Genomic DNA, 21,633 nt, shown 5'->3' with positions numbered 1-21,633 from the left:
CCTCTTCTATTTCTATACAATAACTATTATAATAGTTCTCTTTGTCCCTACGTACTAGTCGCTGTATTGTTGCATTCAAGGTTCTGACCATATTCTCTCCCCTTTTGCTTTCCTTCTCTCTTTAACCATTTGAAGAGTTTCTTCAGTCACCCATTGAGGTCTTTCTCTCTTTTTAACTAGAGGTATTGTCTTTTTGCATTCTTCCCTGATAATGTCTCTGCCTTCACTCCATAGTTCTTCTGGTTCTCTGTCAACTTAGTTTAAAGCCTCAATTCAGTTCCTTATTCGATCTTTATATTCTTCTGGGATGTTATTTAAAATGTATTTTGGCATTATGATTGCTTTGTTGCTCTTCTTTAGCTTTACTCTGATTTTTGATACGACCAGTTCATGATCTGTACCGCAGTCTGCTCCTGGTCTTGTTTCGCAGAAAGTATGAAACTTCTCCATCTTCTGCTACCAATTATATAATCAGTTTGATTCCTATATTGACCATTTGATGATGTTCATATGTACAGTCATCTTTTTGTTTGCTCAAAAAATATGTTCACAAGAAACAAATTATTGGCTTCACAGAATTCAAAAAGTCTTTCTCCTGCTTCATTTCTGTCTCCTAAGCCCCATTTCCCCACAATTGCTAGTTCCTCTCTGTTCCCTACTTTTGCATTCCAGTCCCCCATGATTATCAGCACATCTTGTTTTGGTGTGTGATCAATTTCCACCTGTACTTCTGCGTAAAATCTCTCCAATTCCTCTTCTTCTGCGTTTGCCGTTGGAGCATAGACTCTGACCTGGCGGTCTCATCTTCCAGCACTATCTCGTGTTGCATTTTGGATACTCTGTTCATATGGTTTTCGTGGTAAGAGGTATTCAGAGGTGGTTTACCATTGCCTTCCTATGAGTTTGGATGCATCTTAGTCTGGTGTCTCAGCTTTGACCATTCCGCCTTGGGTACCCCTGATAGGAGTCTAGTCTCTTGGTCTAGACTCCTGACGGCATTGCTCTCAGCTTCTTCAACACTCTCAAACCCCCTCACCACGTTAAGGTGTGCATCCTAAAGGGGACTATAATATTTAGTGGCTAGTTATTTTGCCAAAGGCATGAATGTTAGAAAGGAAAGGGAATCAACCAGCTTTCTCACTATAAGCTTAAATGTCACAGAACACACTTATAAAATATCCAGGGTTTTGTTATTAACTGAAAAACAAATACTAATTTTCTATTTTATAAAGCCATCTATTCCAAAATATTTTGGCAGAACAGAAGCCTTCCATTTGTTGTGCCAGATTCTATACAAGCAGCAAGTCAGCATAATATAGCAACTGCTGACTACAGAGGAAAATGTGACAAGGAGAAAAATATAACTGCTGTTCAATCTGTTTTATGGGGAGGTACAGCTTTTTTATGTGCACAGGCTGGAGGTTTTTTTGTTAAGTTACTTAACACTTTTTGCTAAACCTCAAGGGTGATTACAAAAAGTTACGTTCCTATTTACGGACCACTTGCCCCGTACCAAAAGCATATTGGTAAAATAAATAAATAATTTATTGTTATTAATAAATAAAAATAATACTTAATACTAACTGTGATTTCTGAGGATACCTGAAGATGAATTTAAGAACTAGGCCTTACCTTTAATGGTAGCTGCAGTTCCACGACGAGATAAACCAGATCCAATCTAAAATGGAGCACAGCAAAAAAATGAGCAGCACAGTGCTTTTTATACAGCAAAGTCTATTTAGCTGCCTAAACAAGGAAGACTGGCAAATACAAGTTAAATACCCAGTATCCCCCTTATATGCAATAGGAGTGTGCAAGAATAATAAAATCTGACGGGTTGTATATACAGGTATTCCTCATGCTGACAGAAGTCTGTTTGATTCAGCAGAGGCTTCTGTCAGTGACATGAGGAGATGGCTTTTGCCAGTTCCCCTATAGGCTCCTATGCCACCTCCCACGCTGTTCCAAAGTATCTCCCAACCTTCTGGAGCAAATCTGGAGGAAGTTGCAGGGGGAATTGGTGAAAGTCACCTCCTTCCTTTTCTGCTGATTGAAGCCTTCACTAAAGTGACTCCTGTCACTGGATACATCTCATAGTACAATTGCCTTTTTTCTCTTTGCAAAAACACCATCATGTTGCTACTCATGCTCCTCTTCTAGAAACAAGAGACTGATTATTTAAGACCTCACAGAGCAGTGGTTCCCAAACCTTTATCCCCATGGACCGCTTAAAACTTGCTGAGTGTCTTGGTGGACCTCTTAATGATTTATTTGCCTGTTGTACCCATTGTAATGTGCTGTGCTAGATGCTACAAGATTTTTAATTGTATTTTATTTCTTTTTATTTCCTATATATTGTATTTTATTGTATTACAATTTGTATTCCATAAACTTGAAATTGTAATGCAATAAAACACAACATAAATAAAAGAAGCAATAAAAATACAATGGAAGATCAATATGAATATTTAATGCAATCGATGTGCAGTCTCCCATTTTCTACCATGAATCTGCAGACAAGCCGTGGACCACCTGCATGAAGCTTGTGGACCACTGGTGGTTTGGGAACCCCTGTCATAGAACACATTTTTGGAAAGAAACAAAAAGCAAAGAAGGTAATTTGCAAGTTAGCAAGGGACACCCAAGCAATTAACGACACAAAATAACCATAATACATGAGGACACTTTAATGTGCAGTTTTAGTGATAAGAGTTAAAACTAGAGAACTACCAGTAATGATTCCTTTCCACAAACGCACATCTTTCCTGCCACTCACAAAAGCATTTGAGCCTCAGAAAACAGCAATAATTGTCTGTGAAAGAAACAACAGATTTAACCACTTTCCATTCTCACAAGATTCTACAACAAAGGCTCTTACCATATATGGAGCAAGAAATGCCAGATGTCCAAGCTAGATTTAGAAAGGGAAGAGGCACCAGAGATCATATCGTAAACATACGTTGGATAATAGAACTGACCAAGGAATTTCAGAAGAAAATGACCCTGTTCTTCATAGATTACAGCAAAGCCTATGACTGTGTAGATCATGAAAAACTATGGAATGCTTCAAAAGAAATGGGGGTGCCACAGCATCTGATTGTCCTGATGCGCAACCTATACTCTGGACAAGAGGCTACTATAACGACAGAATATGGAGAAATTGATTGCTTCCTAATCGGAAAGGGTGTGAGACAGGGGTGTATTTTATTACCCTATTTGTTTGATCTACACGCAGAACATATCATACGGAAAGCGGGATTGGACCAAGATGAAGGAGGTGTGAAATTGGAGGAAGAAATATCAATAATTTAAGATATGCAGACGATACGATGCTACTAGCAGAAACCAGTAATGATTTGAAACGAATGCTGTTGAACGTTAAAGAGGAAAGCACAAAAGCAGGACTGCAGTTGAACTTCAAGAAGACTAAAGTACTGACAACAGAAGATTTACGTATCTTTACAGTTGACAATGAGGACACTGAACTTGTCAAGGATTATCAATACCTTGGCGCAGTCATTAACCAAAATGGAGACAATAGTCAAGAAATCAGAAGAAGGCTAGGACAGGGGAGGGCAGCCATGAGGGAACCAGAAAAGGTCCTCAAATACAAAGATGTATCACTGAACACTAAAATCAGGATCATTCAGACCATGGTATTCCAGATCTCTATGTATGGATGTGAAAGTTGGACAGTGAAAAAGCCGATGTGAGAAAAATCAACTCATTTGAAATGTGGTGTTGGAGGAGAGCTTTGTGCATACCATAGACTGTGAAAAAGTCAAATAATTTGGTGTTAGAACAAATTAAACCAGAACTGTCACTAGAAGCTAAAATGATGAAACTGAGGTTATCATACTTTGGACACATCATGAGAAGACATGATTCACTAGAAAAGACAATAATGCTAGGAAAAACCGAAGGGAGTAGAAAAAGAGGAAGGCCAAACAAGAGATGGATTGATTCCATAAAGGAAGCCACAGACCTGAACTTACAAGATCTGAACAGGGTGGTTCATGACAGATGCTCTTGGAGGTCACTGATTCATAGGGTTGCCATAAGTCGTAATCGACTTGAAGGCACATAACAACAACAACCATTCTCACAACCTCATCTTTGCAAAGTTTTGTCAACATTACACAGCTTGGGCCACAATACCTGATGGAACGCCTCTCCCGACACGAACCCACCCATACACTACGCTCAACATCCAAGGCCCTCCTCCGGGTGTCTACTCCGAGGGAAGCTCGGAGGATGGCAACAAGGGAGAGGGCCTTCTCAGTGGTGGCCCCCACATTATGGAATGATCTCCCTGACGAGGTGTGCCTGGCGCCAACACTGTTATCTTTTCGGCGCCAGGTCAAGACTTTCCTCTTCTCCCAGGCATTTTAGCATGTGTTTTTAAATTGTTTTTTAAAAAATGTGTTTTTAAATTTGTATATTTGTTTTTAATGCTTTTAATTGTTGTAAACTGCCCAGAGCTTCTGTTATGGGGCGGTATATAAACAAACAAACATTTAAAGAATAGGAGTGTATTGTGTTTCAAAGAGCCACAACAACAACAACGACTTTGAAATAGGCAAAAAACATTAAAGCTGAAAGAAATAAACAACTCGGGAACAAATAAAGTGCTTTTAAAAGACAAGCAAAATGAGATCCTCAACTGCTCTTACACAGTGAAGATGGATCTAAAAGTAAAGATAAAACAAAGTGTCATTGTGTTTTGGAGAATATTTATTATTTATTTATTTAAAATATTTCTAGCTTACCCTTCTACCCTACAACAGGGCACTCAGGGCAGCTCACAATAACACCATATATAGTAAATGAAAATACAGCAAACAATAAAATAGATAAAAATATATTTAAAAGTTAATAATTCAAGGGCAGTGATTTTAAAAGGGGACTGAAGGGATAAAACTAAAAAGAGAAAAAATTAATTCAGTTTCAGGCTGTACTTTCAGCCCCTCCTGAATGTTCTCTGGAACAAGATGTTTCTCAGAAGTCTCTGAAACACCATTAGGGAGGGAGCAGAGCCGGCTTCTTGGGATAGGGTATTCCAAATCCTGGTGGCCACAGCTGAAAAGGCTCTCTCCTGCATGCCTGCCAGTCTAACATCTTTCATTCCAGGCATGCACAGAAGACCAGACCCAGATGATCTTAAATCACGGGCAGGTACATATGAGCGTAAGCAATCCCTCAGGTACATTGGGCCAAGGCCGTTGAGGTCAAAGCCAGCACTTTGAATCTGGCCCAGAAACAAACTGGGAGCCAGTGGAATCGATAAAGCACAGGGGATAAAGCACAATTCAGTTAACTTTCTGGCTGCTGCATTCTGAACCAACTGTAATTGCTGAACCATTTTCAAAGGCAGCCCCATGTAGAGCATGTTACAGTAGTCAATCCTCAATGTCACCAACGCATGTGTCAGTGTGGCCAACCCAACTACTTCCAGGAATGGGGGCAACTGGTAGACCAGTGTGAGTTGGCTGAAAGCACTCCTGGCTACCACAGCCACCTGATGTTCAAGCAGCAGGGCAGGATCCAGGAGCACTCCCAAACTGCAGACCTGCTCCTTCAAGGGGAGTCCAACCCCATCCAGAAAAGGTTGCAGCCCTATCCCTGGTGCAGCTTTCCCCTTGACCAGCAATGCTTCCATCTTGTCTGGATTAAGTTTCAGTTTGTTAATCCTCATCCAGTCCTTCACAGCCTCTATGCAATCAGTTTAGGATGAGCACTCCCTCCTTGCAATCAGACAGTAGGGAGAGGGAGAGTTGTGTGTCATCAGCATATTGATGACATGTACTCCAAATTTCCTGATGACCTTTCCTAGCAGTTTTATGTAGATATTAAAAAGCATGGGAGACAGAATGGAACCCTGATGGACCCCATAGGCCAGTGGCAAGAGGGTCAAGCGGTAGTCTTCCAGCATCACTTTCTGGGACCTGACCGCCAGGTAGGACCAGAGCCACCATAAAATGGTACCTCCCAATCTCATCCCAGCTAGACAGCCCAGAAGGATACTACGGTCAATGGTATCGAAAGCTGCGGAGAGGTCCAGCAGCACCAATGAGGATGCACTGCCCCTTCCTGATGCCTGGTGTAGGTCATCAAGCAGGGCAACCAAGGCTATCTCAGTTCCATGACCAGGCCTGACACCTGATTGGAAAGGGTCTAGATAATCCAGTTCATCCAGGAAAACTTGGAAGATCTTAACTAGAATAACAGTGGTAACCATTATAATGGTGTATAAAAAGAAGGAATTGTTCTGATGAATTCTTACCTGGTTATTTAGATCTAGGCCAGCAAAAGAATTTCTTGAACTACAGCCTACTGGAGGAGTGGCTTCTCGAACAAACTCTGACATCTCAATCCCTCCACCAGGATCGCTAAATATGAAAAGTTTAAGAAATTTTAGATATCATTCTGGTTACCTGTGCAAAAATAATTCAAAAGGCTCATCTGAGGCAAGTGTCACTCCAGACTTATAGATCAGAACCTTTAAACCTCCAGAAGTTGTGAATGTTGCGAGATTACAAGTTCCATCATCGGCCATGATAAGTTAATTTTAGAGCTATGGGTTTTCCACTCTGATATAGAAACGTCATTATTGTAACCAAAAGTCTCTGCTCAGCAAAGTGACAACATGGCTGCAGAGTTTTTGCTGAATTCCTTCCAAACACAAATCAATTTAGGCAACAGAGCTTGTTCACTTATTTTCCACAAAAATGAGAATCAGGATATCAGACTAGAACATCTTCTTTCTAACAGAATTAACTTGATGTACTATTTTCAAGTGGGCCAAGCTTTCCTAGGATAAAATGGCAGACAGAAATAACTGAAACAGATGCAGTGATTAGTAACTTAGTTCCCACTATTCTTCAAACACAGCTATTCAACATTCTTTTGCTCCCAGAGTGTAGCAGGGGCTTAATTTTGTATTGCTGTCAACAAAAAGGGTGGAATGGACTGAGGGCTAATACTTGTGATACAGTACAGCAACTCTGATATATTGTTCCTCAAACACTATGTGAGAAACACCAATCTTAATCTAGTCCCTGAATAAAGGGGGCATTTCATATTTATGTCTGTAGCTTATTTCTAAAGTAGGTTTACAATTAGCCACTCGTATTGTCATCTGTGGCAAGAAAGAATTGCATTCAAGTGAGCACAGAAGTTCTGTCGCTTTCATCAGTTTCTCTTAAACTATGAAAAAGCTAGGAAACAGCTGAGCAGCAGCAAAGACAAACCTGCTCTGGCAGTTCACAAATTATACCTCTTTGCACTGAGAGAGGGGGTACCCTTTTGCAGTGCACAGAGATGAAATGCAGTGAGCTGTTGATCCAGGAAGAAAATGCTCTCATCCTGGATAGCTACCTTGTTTGTATATCTCCTTGTGCACTGAGAAAAGGGTCCTTCTTCCTCAATACACTGACAGAAATCACAGTGTGCATGCATTAAGAGTGTGGGATGCACACAACTATGTGCATTTCTGTGCCCATTTTTGGTCTGGCCCCACACATTACTAGAATGTGGCCCCTTAGAAATGTTCTTCCACATAATCTGGCCAGGTTGAAATATTTTCCCCACCCTTAATACAGGCAATGCATTGTTGGATGGCTACTAGCTCATAAGCCTGAGAGACACTCCACCCAGTATTTCCTAAATGATTTTTTTTTTAAATGCCTTCAATTTGGTTCACTTTGCAATAAAAACAAGGAGGCTGCTAGCTGGAAAAAGTAGCCTAAGGAGTTATATTGGTCACCTCAATGGAGATGATGTTGCAAGTCATATGCGCAGGATATCACCATTCTGCAATGCAAGTCCAGTCAGCCATCAGTACAATAGGTTGCCACTCTGGGCCCATTATTCGAATATGAAATCCAATCATGGTAACAAAGAGGTGATTATACCAATTAAAGAAACAATATAAAATCCTACGAGGGTGGGGACCCAACCCATCCTGTCATGAACCAACTATAGTAAAAAAGATGGCCAGGAAAGACACCTCCCTGAGTCAATCAGTAATGGAATTTGCTTTGAAACTTTTGTCCAAAAAGTATAAAAAATGAGTTCCCATTCTTGGTTCCATTTTTGGGCAGTTCCATTTGCTGTCTCTAGTCACTCCTGCTTGACATTACTCTTGCTGAATCACTTAGCCCCTGACAGAACCTGGGGCCTGACTCCATTATCCTCCCTTGCTTTCCTTCACTACCTCTTTGGGGCCATGTTTGTTGCAGTTGCTCAAAAGTCCTTTTAAGGGCTCTACTTCAGTTTCTGCATTCCCCGGATCCCTGTTAGCTGAAGTAGAGATCTCTGTTCCAGTTGCCAAGAAGCCATTTTCAGGGCTCTAACCCCTCTCTCCATCTCCACTTATGCTTTGTGTGTTTGCTTCTTCATGTGTGTTTGTGTTAGTTTAGTCATGGTTAGAATGAGCTAATTCTTCCAAACCTAAGAAATTGTGTGTTGGGCTGCTCCCCATTGAAATGTTAAAAGTGTGTTGTTTTGATTCTCTGTGTCATGCAATAAACAATATCTCAGTTTTTAACACCTGTGTGTCCTGTTCTCACCAGGCTCCTAAAGAGGCAAGAGACTTCCCAGCAAAACACAGATGAAGGCAACACCAAGTCAGTATCCACAACCAGTCCAAAGTCAAAGTCCAGAGTCTACCACAACAACAAAGGGGCAGGCATAAAGCAGGGTCAGAGCAGTCATCCAATCTGTAAGCAACAGAGGTCAGGGGCAAAGCAAAAGGCAGTCACAGAGTAGTCTGAGGTCAGGTCTGGAGCAAACAGTCAATCCACAGACAAGTCAGATACAGAGCTAGTGTATAGACGTTGTTCCAGCAGCTCTTCCAGTCTAGCTCCGGGATTTTTATGCTGAAGGTGCTGAACCACATTCCAAACCTCAGCTGACTCCCATTAATCAACTGTAGCCAGATCTTTACTGCCAAGGAGTCCAGGTCGAGCACTCCTCCAGATGGGCTGGATCTCCATCTGGAGTTTGAGGCGAAGCCTTTCCCTTGGGCTCAGGGGTCATTCAACCTCAATGTCAAAGGCCCACTTGCTCTGGACACTGACGGCCCATCCTCGGCCTTGTCAGAGGACCCTGACTCCTCACCCTCAGATGGAGCCTGAAGCAGGGATGGGTCCAAGACCGGAGCCTCCTGATCTTCCTCCAGTGAGGACTCCTCTGGCTGAGACCTGACACTGTGTGAGTGTAAGTTACTGGGTAACTCTGTCAAGACATGCTACTGCAACACTCTAAAGATCCTAATTCACAAGACTCATAGAATAGGCGTATGTGAAACAAATATCTATCAAGGAGGCTTGCTAACAGCATTTCCTTGCTTTAAGTCATTTAAGCCTTAGGTCATGATGAGAAAAAGAGTAGCAGCCATTAAGTGGACATTAAGGGAGCAAACACTGAAGATTCTTTACCTAGGTCCATTACTGTCCTTTCTTCTGGCAGAAGAGTTCTCTTGTTCTGTTTTTGCACCTCTATCCATACGCTCACTGGCTTTCTTCTCCACAATCTCACCTTCATCAAGCGCCCTGTGCAGACGGTAGTTTACCATCTTCAGAACAATGAAGAGAGCAGCTATCACAGGGCAGTAGATTGCTACTATCACTATGGAAGAAGGAAGGGCCTTTCAAAAAAGACAAAAAGAACTGAAATCATTAAGGATGCAAACAGAAAAGTTAACTATGATCAGGATTTTCAAATTTGTTTATGTCAAACTACAAGTGGCCTCTACACTGGATTATTATTATTTTTCTATTGCATTCTATGCAGCTGGCTTCCCAAAGCTGGTCTTGTTGTTAGAAATATTAGGGGGTATGTGGAAAAATCCAGGATCATATTCAAGTATATATTTAACCACACTGAAGCCCATTCATTTTAGCCATGCTTAATTCTGAATTAAATTGAGACAATAGCTCTCTTCATTCAGTAGGATTAAGAGTTGGGTAAACACTTGAGGGGGTCAGAGGGAATCAGCATGTTAATTCTACCCCCATCACTAGTCCAGTCACTCTCCAATTTGTGGAGAGTAATTTTCTGAAGCAGGGAGTCTTAAGTACTTCTGGAGACTTCCCATGAATGTAAGAATCCATAACTTTTAATAATAACATCTGAAGAGAGCATCGTTATTTGTAGCATCACAGGGGCAAAAGTGATGAGATAGATATCTTGTGGCCTTTAATAAGATTTTACATTTTCCACATCGAATCTTACATTTATTTGGGAGACTTTTAAAACACCAACACCACATTTGTAGGTCATGGCTATAACATACACAAATTAATAAAGAGATTCCTGTGGCCAAAAGAAAAGGGGAAACAGGACAGAAGGCTTTTGCAGTACAGCTCCATGACCACCACCACCCCAGGTTCATCCTTCCCTTTTCTCTCTTGTTGCTGTAATTTTGCTCAATAAAGAAGCTGGATTTCTCTATATCAAGAATCCCCAGCCCTGGTTTAGGTTTACAAACAGTTTTTTCCTCTTCTTAGATAGAAAGGGTTGGTCATCAATCCATTTTAGCTATGATTCAAATGCATTCTTTGTTCTGTTAAATGTTAGCACAGGAGCAAGCAAATGAAATTATAGGGGTACTAAGGTTGTATGTAATGGAATTAGAGAAAGACAACTGACTTACATCTGGTCCTTCCTCTAGGACTTAAAGCAGAAATTCTGTGGGCCTCTCATAAATTGCCTTACAAGCTCCCCCCCCCAAAAAAACTTCTCAGTAACGGGCATTGCCCAGGTACCTTGTAGGCTGTGAAGCAAGATGCTAAAATAACCTTTGAGTCACCTAAATACAGTGACCTCAGAAAGTAAAGATTTAGATAAATAAAATGAAAAACAAAAAGAATCACCTACTTTAGCATAGGCAATTCCAGGTCAGAGAACTCAAATTGAAACAAAGACAGTCAGCAAAGGCTTGGGGGGGGAAGCAGGGTGTGTACATGTGTTTTATGACACTTGGACATGTGCTCATATAATCACTTTCTTGATTTTGAGTATGACTATAGCCGCTAGGCAAGTAGGATTACAAGGTTTACAGTTGACTAATAGAACTAAACCAACTTGACAGTAAGCTCAGAGTTTCTCCTAATTTGCATTTACCCATATCTGATGCTTCAGTTTCTTTCGTTGGCCTTCACCTGTCTGCTCTGTCAGTCAACTGCTTGCCTACTTAATCTACCCCAGTTCCATAACTCCCCCCCCCGACTGTTTATGCCCTCTCAACCAATTGGGTTTTACTTGCTGAAAGTTACCTCTTGTTTCTCCTAATAATTTCAAGCCCTTACTTTAAGGTCAACTTATGATTTTGCACAAGATCCTGAACAAATCTTACAAGGCATGACTTTCCAGCAAACATTCTATCATATGTGTGTTTTACTTATAATTATTGCACAGTTGATAACATCTTCTTCCAGCTTCCTTTAACTAACAAGCGATTATGAACAGATCAGAAATTGCAGGCCCTCAGCAAACCATCTCTTTTTGACAACTTAATTCATATTACAGCTGTAAAACGACTAATTCAAACTGTTTTTTCTGACAAAATGTAATTGATTTTTATTCACTCAATTAACGGTTGTAACCAGGGACCAAGGCAACCATCTCTAAGTTGTCAGCAATTATAAGAACACTACACTGTTTCTAACACTGTTTATTTACCCAGTACTTTATTATACCACAATGAATACACTCTGCCACACTCACTCCAGCAGCAACTTCTATTACTACACAGATATCTTCCAACCTCTCTTTTATTGAGTTTTTGGTATGCATTTCCCACCCCATTCCATGGGAGGTTCCTAGAGCACTCAAAGATAATTGTGGTGTCTTAAGGGAATGGATGCTCACCTTTAAATACGTAAATTTTTACAGTGAATGTTTTCATTCATTTCAGAACAAATACCCTATTAATTCTTTAAAGTCTTTAAAGTTTTTTCCCCAGCTATCAAGCTTGCTAGATACATTAGATCAGGGGTTCCCAAACTGTGGCCTGAGTTTCATTCAGGTGGTCTGTGGCTTGTCTGTGGATTTGCAGCAGGCTGTATATCCACTGCATTAAATAATCATATTAATTTTAATTGTATTTTATTGCTTCTTTTATTTCTTATATTGTGTTTTATTGTATTACAATTTGAATTCTATGGAATACAAATTGTAATACAATACATAAGAAATAAAAGAAGCAATAAAAATACAATTAAAATCATACAGCATCCAGCACAACACATCACAATTTCTACAACAGACAGAAAAATGATTAAGTGGTCTGCTGAGATCCTCAACAATTTTCAAGTAGTCCATGGGGGGGAAATTGGGAACCACTGCATTCTAACGCTTTGATTCTAAAGGTCATCCAGTTCGACCATTCAGTATAACGTTCCAAAAACCCATCATGACTGCAACATCATAGTTTCATAAAGTAAAAAAAAATGTGCTAATCTGGCTTCAAGTGGAACCCCAGCATCTTGTGATTGTGTGTTCAGGTGCTAGAGACCTCTTCATGCACAGAAAATAGCAGGGATATGCAGCATTGCCTCTGTGTTTGGCAAGTCATATGAAGCCTATTGGAGAAGTCTGCTAGAGAGACAATAAGTTTGGCTTTCTGTACACAACCTAATAACCATCCCTGGCAACTGACCACATGACCCACTAACCAGGCCTGGATTTAACTATGGCTGGTGCATTGCCCCGGCCCGGCCCCATAATATCTTTGAAGGAGAAAGAATGTGGGTATTATATTTCAAGATGCCTTACGAAAAGTGGAAATGATTTGGCATAGAAACCATTTGGCAAAAAATATACATTAGAGGAAAGTAGGCTTCTGAACTGCTACTGTTAAAAACAGAATTTGCACTCTCCATTTATATAGCATCAATTATAATGAAAAGGATATTTACAGAAGCGTTTGAGGAATAATTTACAAAGGATATTTTATATAATGCATTTAACTGATAGTCTCAACCACAGTTCAACTCTCAGAACAATTATTGTTTTGTTCTCTTATCTTTTCCAAGTTTTTGGCTCCCTTACATATAAACAACTGACTTTCTAGATATGGACATTAACATAATGATTCAAATAGGTTATGCATAGAAGATCCCTGAGATGCTTCCAATAGCTCCCTTTAAAGCCCAAAACTGCTTTGGACCCAAATACTGAAGCAGTGCTTACTACTATATTAATGTACCCATGCGCTACATTCATCTGCTGAGGCTCGTCTCCATTTACCTCTTCCATCAGAAGTACAAAGGAGGGCTTTCTTGACAGTGCCCTTCCCAAAAAGGTTCAGCTGGTTTCAACAGTGCGACACCAAATTTAAAAAACTTTTAATTTATAGATTAACAGATTTTAACTAATCTAACTGAGCAAATTTCAGACTAAGTTTTTTTCTGCTGCTTACTTTAGCATTTATTGTGCTGGTTTCATACTGTTTACCTTCCTAAAATCTAAAATGATGAAAAGTAGCATATAAATGTTTTAAATAAAGTTTGCTGTTTGGCAACAGACATTAATAATAATAATAATAAAATTTTATTTCTAAGCCGCCTATCTGGCCGAATTAACGGCCACTCTAGGCGGCGTACATAATAGGATAGGATAAATACAATATAAAATACAACATATAAGCAAAAACATCAACTATAATTAATCTAAAAACCACCCACAACTGCAACAAGATAAAAACTAGTCTGCCCCAAGAATCCTGTAAGCCCGTCTGAATAACCAGGTTTTCGAGGCTTGGCGGAAACTTGGCAGGGAGGGGGCATGGCAGAGATCATAGGGCAAACAGTTCCAGAGGGTGGGGGCCACAATCGAGAATGCCCTCTCTCTGGTCCGCACCAGCCTAGCTGTTTTAATTGGCGGGACCGAGAGAAGGTCTTCTGAGGCTGATCTCGTCGGGCAGCATATTTGATGATGCTGGAGGCGCTCCTTCAGATAAACTGGGCCGAAACCGTAAAGGGCTTTAAAGGTTAATACCAACACCTTGAATTGGGCCCGGTAAACAACTGGTAACCAGTGTAGGACTTCTAACACCAGAGTGATGTGATCACGGCGACGGCTGTTCTTAATCAAACGTGCCGCCACATTCTGTACCAGCTGTAATTTCCAGACCGTTTTCAAGGGTAACCCAACGTAGAGCGCATTACAGTAGTCTAAGCGAGAGGAGACCAGGGCATGTACCATCCGGGGGAGCAGATGGACAGGAAGGTAGGGTCGCAGCCTCTGTATTAGATGTAATTGATACCAAGCTGCCCGGCTCACTGCCAAAATCTGAGCCTCCATGGACAGCTGGGAGTCAAGAATGACCCCGAGGCTGCGGACCTGGTCCTTCAGGGGCAATCGTACCCCATTCAACACCAGGTCTATATCTCCTAACCTTCTCTTGTCTCCCACGAGCAGCACCTCGGTCTTGTCGGGGTTTAGTTTCAGCCTATTACCTCCCATCCATTCACTTACGGACTCCAGGCACTTGGAAATGGTATCCACAGCCAACTCTGGTGAGGATTTAAACGAGAGATAGAGCTGAGTGTCATCCGCGTATTGGTGACACTGCAGCCCAAATCTCCTGATGATGGCTCCCAGCGGCTTCACATAGATGTTGAATAGCATGGGGGAGAGGATAGAACCCTGTGGCACACCACAATTGAGAGGCCAAGGGTCTGAAACCTCATCTCCCAATGCTACCCGTTGATGCCTGTCCCAGAGATAGGAACGGAGCCACCGTAAAACAGTGCCCCCTATTCCCATTCCCTCTAGGCGATCTAACAAGATACCGTGGTCGACGGTATCGAAAGCCGCTGAGAGATCCAGGAGGACGAGGAAGGCATGTTCTCCCCTATCCAACGCCCTCCTCAAATCATCCACCAGAGCGACCAAGGCTGTTTCAGTTCCATGTCCAGTCCTGAAGCCCGATTGGAATGGATCTAGATAATCTGCTTCATCCAAGTCTGTCTGTAATTGTTTGGCCACCACTCTCTCAATCACCTTGCCCAAGAATGGTAAATTAGAGACTGGGCGAAAGTTGTTCAACTCTTGGCGATCCAAGGAGGGCTTCTTCAGAATGGGCTTTATGACCGCCTCCTTGAGAGCTGAAGGCATTACACCTTCTCCCAAGGAGGCATTCACCACTACCTTGATCCCTTCTCCCAGTCTCTCTTTGCAGCTCATAATGAGCCACGTGGGGCAAAGATCACGTAGACAAGTGGTCGGCTTCACAGTCGAGAGCACCTTGTCCACTTCCTCAGAGGGAAGAGGCTGAAACTGATCCCACCGGACCGGAATGCAACTGGCCAACTCTGGCCCACTTCCTGTATCCACGGCGCGCAGAATCGTGTTCTTCAGATGCTCGATTTTATCAGCAAAGTGTTTAGCAAATATGTCACAGGAGGCCTTAGAATGTTCCATGGGTTCCTGTGCAACTGGACCGACCAGGCTACGGACCACTTGGAACAACCTCCTGGGACAGCACTCTGCGGATGCAATAGAGGCAGCAAAGAAATCCCTCTTTGTTGCCTTTGTTGCCACTTGGTAGGCAGCTATTGCTGCTCTCACCAGTGTCCAAATCATCGGAGCGAGATTTCCGCCACCGACGCTCTAGTCGTCTCACCTTCTGTCTCAGACCCCGCAACCGTGGTGTATACCAGGATGCAATCTGAGTTCTATTCAGGGGGAGAGGACGTTTCGGAGCCACCCGGTCTATTGCCCCGGTGATCTCCCTGTTCCACTCCATCATCAGGGTTTCGACCGGGCGACCTTCAGACAGCTCCATATCTCCCAGCGCATTCAGGAATCCCTTAGGCTCCATCAGGCGCCTGGGACGGACCATCTTAATAGGTCCCTGTCCCCTGCGGAGGGTGTGCGGCATTGAGAGGTCTATATTTACCAGATGGTGATCTGACCATGACACGGGGCTAGAAAAAACAGCCCCCATTTTCAGAGCACTTCCTCCCCCCTCCGAGACAAACACAAGGTCAAGAGCATGACTGGCTACATGGGTGGGCTCAGTATTACTAAGGTGCAGTTCCCAGGAAGTCATGGTTTCCATGAAATCCCGAGGAGCTCCTATGAGAGCTGCCTCGGCGTGCAGGTTAAAATCCCCCAAAACCAATAGGCTGGGGGAAAGGACCCGCACGCCCGAGACAATCTCGAGCACCTCGGTCAGGGAGTCTGCCATGCAGCGGGGTGGGCGGTACACCAGCAGAATCCCTAGACTGCCCTTTGGGCCCAACCTCCAGTACATGCAGTCAACAAACTTGGTCTCATGAATAGGGGGCCTGGCAAAAATCAAAGACTCCCGATAAATAACTGCCACTCCCCCTCCCCGCCTACCAACCCTTGGCTGCTGCGCATACGGAAAACGGCTGGACACATGGCCTCAAGCACAGGAGCTGAGGCCTCATCCAGCCAGGTTTCCGTGATGCACATCAGGTCTGCATTTTCATCCATGATCATGTCATGGATGAGTGTTGTTTTCTGTACTACAGACCTGGCATTACACAACAACAGTCGAAGGGTGGATGGAGTCGTGCATCCCCCAGTTTCCTTCTGGCTATGAACAGGCCCGGAACAGGGAATGGATATTACGCATTGATTTCTTGTTCACCTAAACATTAGATGTTAATAAACTATACTGCATTTTGTATTATTCTGGAAAAAAATACTTCTTTAGCCCAAATAACCAATATGCACAAATGCGAAGTCCCAAAATCAATAGCAAACTTAAGAAGTTGTAATATGTTATTGGCTCATTTAAAAATAATATAAAGTTGGCTTAATTGTGGACCAAAGTTTACATCTGAGTAATAACAGATTATAAAAATTGTGTTTAATGCTTTTACCTGCTTCCATTAGGCTATTTAAAACATCTTTGTATGTTGTAGATTTCTGAGAGCCAGCCATTGGACAAGCTTCCAGTTATATTAACTCCTGAAACAATTTATCTTACTTAACATAGAAGCCCAGTTAGGTTCTATTCTAGGCCACACATATGGACCACCATAATCTACTGCAATGTAGTAGCCAAATATAAGGTAGCATTACAAAAACTTTTCAGGTTCAGTACAGTTACCAAGGCACACCTAGCAGTAATTTCTGTTGTTTTTTAAGGAAGTTGTTTGGAGAAAAAAATGAAAGAGCGGCAGAAACCTTTGAATGTCTATATGTAAAATGTTCAAGCAGACACTGGTGCATGAAATAAATCTTTTATCAATATCAAAACCCTTACAGAGATCAGAGCCATTATTAAACTTTACTATTCAAGTGAATACATAATCTGCCAAACTCAAGCAAAGCACTTTTATTATAGCAACTTATCTTCAAATTTGCACCTTTATTACATGTACCCCCCCTTAGATGGTTTAATTCAGCATGTTCAATTGTCATAGCCCCTCCAAACATTCAAGACCTGCTAGGCCTGCTTTGGGAGGCACTGTAGGGACAAAATTGCTCCGATTCAGACAGAGTTGGATGCCACAGTTAAAGCAAGTCAAAAGGAGGCATCCAGTGCGCTGCCTGTTCCATCTGCACTGGATCACTTTCAATTATTGCAGCCTGAGGATGCGGACAAGCTGCTTGAAGAAGTGCATCTGACCACCTGCCTCCTTGACCCTTGGCCATCTTGGATTCTTAGAGCTAGCCATAGGTGGTTGCTTTGATTGGTCCAGAGAGTGACCAATGCTTCAATGGAGGAAGGTGAAATACTATCTACCTTGAAGGAGGTAGTGGTGCATCCCCTCCTTAAGAAGACCTCACTGAACCCAGAAGTGTTGAACAACTATCGCCTAGTGGCGAATATCCCCTTTTAGGGCAAGGTACTCAAGAAGGTGGTAGCAGTTTAGCTTCAGGCATGCTTGGAGGCAACATAATATCTGGATCCATTTTGGTCTGGGTTTAGGCCCACTCATGGCACTGAAACGGCCCTGGTCACCATGGCTGATGACATCTGTCAGGAAAAAGATGGGAGAAGTGCAACCCTGCTCATTCTTCTGGATCTCTTGGAAGCCTTAGACACCACTGACCATGTATCCTTCTAGAGGGCCTCAGGGGGAGGGGGGCACTCTACTTCAGTGGTTCTGCTCCTACCTCCAGGGATATTCCAGAAAGTAGTTATGGGAGGTTACTGTTCAACACCATGGGAGCTTTCCTGTGGTGTCCTGCAAGGTTCCACTCTGTCCCTCATGCTGTTTAACATCTATATGAAGCCACTCAGAACTGCAATCAGATGTTTTGTAGTGAACTCTCATCAAAATATGGTCCACATATTGGGCCAATACATGGTTCAAAATGCAGCAGCCAGATTACTAACTGGGGTTGCTTTTAGAACTCATATAAACCCTGACATAAAATAGTTGCACTGGTTGCCAGTTTGTTTCTGGGCCCAATTGAAGGTGCTTATGCTTGTGTATCAAGCCCTTAACAACTAAGATGCCAAATATCTGAGAGACCACCTCCTTCCCTACAGACCCTCTCCGATGTTAAGATCAGCAGAGGAAGCCTTCTTGGTAGTTCTACCACCCTCAGACGTTTGGAGGTGGTGGTGGCCCGGAAGGGGGCATTCTCTGTGGCAGCCCCTAAGTTATAGAATTCCTTTCCCACACAGGTGCACCTGGCACCTTTGCTGTACCGTTTTTGGTGAATGCTTAAGATGCACCACTTTACTCTGGCCTTTGACAATTAAGATGTATTTTCAATACCCACCCAACTCATGTGAATGTAATTTCTTTTAATACTGAATTTTAGACTGCTGTTACCTGCCCTGAGACCGCTGGTGAAGTGTAAGCAATACATATTACTATTAATAATATTAATATTCACTATACATATCCATAGTTGAGAGGTTGGAAGTGTTAAGTGATTGGGCCAAGTGATTGGGCCAAGGAATCACGTCCTTTAGATCAATCCCCAGCATTTCTTCCCTACGTGAGTATTCCCTGCCAGCCTAAGCCTACTTAAGACTTACATTTGTACTCATTGTAATCAAGATTAACGCTAAATTCATTGGGTGACCTTGGGGCAGTCATTGTCTGTCAGCCTAACCTACCTCACAGGGTTGTTATGAAGATAAAATGGAGAGGGGAGGCCTATGTACACCAATTGAGCTCCTTGGAGGAAAGATTATATATAAACATAATAACATAAATAAATAACGAGGGTGTGAAGCTCATTCAAAGTAGTTAACATGAACCCTCATCAGCATTAACTATGTTAAACTTTACAACTCCCTCTAGGAAGCACACCTTAACGTGGTGAGGGGGGTTGAGAGTGTTGAAGAAGCTGAGAGCAATGCCGTCAGGAGTCTAGACCAAGAGGCTAGACTCCTAGCAGGGGCACCCAAGGCGGAATGGTCAAAGCTGAAACAACAGACTAAGATGCATCCAAACTCAGAGGAAGGCAATGGTAAACCACCTCTGAATATCTCTTACCACGAAAACCCTATGAACAGAGTATCCAAAATGCAACACGAGATAGTGCTGGAAGATGAGACCCCCAGGTCAGAAGGCACTCACCGAGCGACTGGGGAAGAACAAAGGACAAGTATGAGTAGCACTGTGACTAATGACGCAGCTGAGTCAAAGCTGAAAGGAAGCCCAGAGGCTGATGCGCACAGATGCGAAAGGAAAGTCCGGAGTTGTACAACGCACACAATAGGAACATGGAATGTGAGAAGCATGAACCAGGGAACGTTAGAAATTGTCAAGCAAGAAATGGAACGCATCAACATTACAATACTTGGTGTGAGTGAATTAAAATGGACGGGAATGAGATATTTTCAATCAGGCAACTACAAAATATTTTATGCAGGAAATGAGAAATTAAGAGGAAATGGGGTTGCTTTAATAGTGAGAAGTGATGTAGCAAAAGCAGTTAGGAGCTACAACGCAAGGTCTGAGCGAGTTATATCAATGAGATTAAATGGGAAACCTATCAACATAACCATCATCCAAGTCTATGCTCCAACGTCAAACGCAGAAGAGGAGGAATTGGAGAGATTTTACGCAGAAGTACAGGAAGAAGCTGATCACACACCAAAACAAGATGTGTTGACAATCATGGGGGATTGGAATGCAAAAGTAGGGGACAGAGAAGAACTAGGAATTGTGGGGAAATGAGGCCTAGGAGACAGAAATGAAGAAGACTTATTGAATTCAGTGAAGCCAATAACTTGTTTCTTGTGAACACATTTTTTGAGCAACCGAAAAGACGACAGTACACGTGGACATCACCAAATGGTCAATATAGGAATCAAATTGATTATATAATTGGTAGCAGAAGATGGAGACGTTCCATACTTTCTGTGAAAACAAGACTAAGAGCAGACTGCGGTACAGATCATGAACTAGTCGTATCAAATATCAGAGTAAAGCTAAAGAAGACCAACAAAGCAATCATTATTGATTGATTGATTGATTGCACTTGTATACTGCCCCATAGCCGAAGCTCTCTGGGCGGTTTACAGCAATCAAAAAGATTAAAACAAATATACAATTTAAAACACATATTTTAAAAACAATTTAAAACACAATTTTAAAATTTAAAACAATATAAAAACAATTTAAAACACATGCTAAAATGCCTGGGAGAAAAGGAAAGTCTTGACCTGGTGCCGAAAAGATAACAGTGTTGGTGCCAGGCACACCTTGTCACCAAGGTCGTTCCATAATTTGGGGGCCACCACTGAGAAGGCCATCTCCCTTGTTGCCACCCTCTGAGCTTCCCTTGGAGTAGGCACCTCCCGGAGGAGGGCCTTTGATCTTGACCATAGTGTACGGGTGGGTTCATATCGGGAGAGGTGTCCCATCAGGTATTGTGGTCCCAAGCCGTGGAAGGCTTTATAGGTCAAAACCAGCACCTTGAATTGGCTCGGAAACATACAGGCAGCCAATGCAAGCGGGCCAGAATTGGTTTTACATGTTCGGACCGTCTGGTCCCTGTTACCAATCTGGCCGCTGCATTTTGCACAACCTGCAGCTTCCAAACCATCTTCAAAGGCAGCTCCACGCAGAGTGCATTGCAGTAATCTAATTTGGAGGTTACCAGAGCATGGACAACTGAAGCCAGGTTATCCCTGTCCAGATAGGGACGTAGTTGGGCCACCAACCAAAGTCGGTAGAAGGCACTCTGTGCCACCGAGGCTACCTGAGCCTCAAGTTACAGAGATGGTTCTAGGAGAACCCCCAAGCTATGAACCTGCTCCTTCAGGGGGAGTGCAACCCCATCCAGGACAGGTTGGACATCCACCATCTGGTCAGAAGAACCACCCACTAGCAGGATCTCAGTCTTGTCTGGATTGAGCCTCAGTTTATTTGTCGCAGCCAGGCACCGGTTCAGCACATTGACAGCCTCACCTGAAGAAGATGAAAAGGAGAAATAGAGCTGCGTGTCATCAGCATACTGATGGCAACGCACTCCAAAGCTCCGGATGAACAGCGTGGGGGACAGAACTGACCCCTGCAGAACCCCATACTGAAGAGTCCAGGATGCTGAGCAATGTTCCCCAAGCACCACCTTCTGGAGGCGACCTGCCAAGTAGCAGTGGAACCACCGCAGTGCAGTACCTCCCACTCCCAACTCAGCTAGTCTCCCCAGAAGGATACCATGGTCGATGGT

The 21,633-nt window shown here is 42.7% G+C and overlaps 1 protein-coding gene across 3 annotated transcripts in view; it reads right to left on the bottom strand.

Moving 5' to 3' along the window:
• Positions 1 to 21,633, bottom strand: part of PCNX1 (pecanex 1) — a 159,877-nt gene that overhangs the window by 120,836 nt on the left and 17,408 nt on the right. For all 3 annotated transcript variants that reach the window (XM_061611183.1, XM_061611185.1, XM_061611184.1), the window contains exons 2-4: positions 9,441 to 9,649; positions 6,284 to 6,389; positions 1,633 to 1,678 (exon numbers count right to left, since the gene is read on the bottom strand). In XM_061611183.1, coding sequence (XP_061467167.1) covers positions 1,633 to 1,678; positions 6,284 to 6,389; positions 9,441 to 9,649 — 361 coding nt within the window. The remainder of the gene's footprint in view (positions 1 to 1,632; positions 1,679 to 6,283; positions 6,390 to 9,440; positions 9,650 to 21,633) is intronic.

This window comes from Rhineura floridana, chromosome 2 (genome assembly GCF_030035675.1).
Source record: "Rhineura floridana isolate rRhiFlo1 chromosome 2, rRhiFlo1.hap2, whole genome shotgun sequence".
NCBI classification, from domain to species: Eukaryota; Metazoa; Chordata; class Lepidosauria; order Squamata; family Rhineuridae; genus Rhineura; species Rhineura floridana.
The sequence above is the reverse complement of the archived record's forward strand: the minus strand, read 5'-3'. Positions and strand labels throughout refer to the sequence as shown.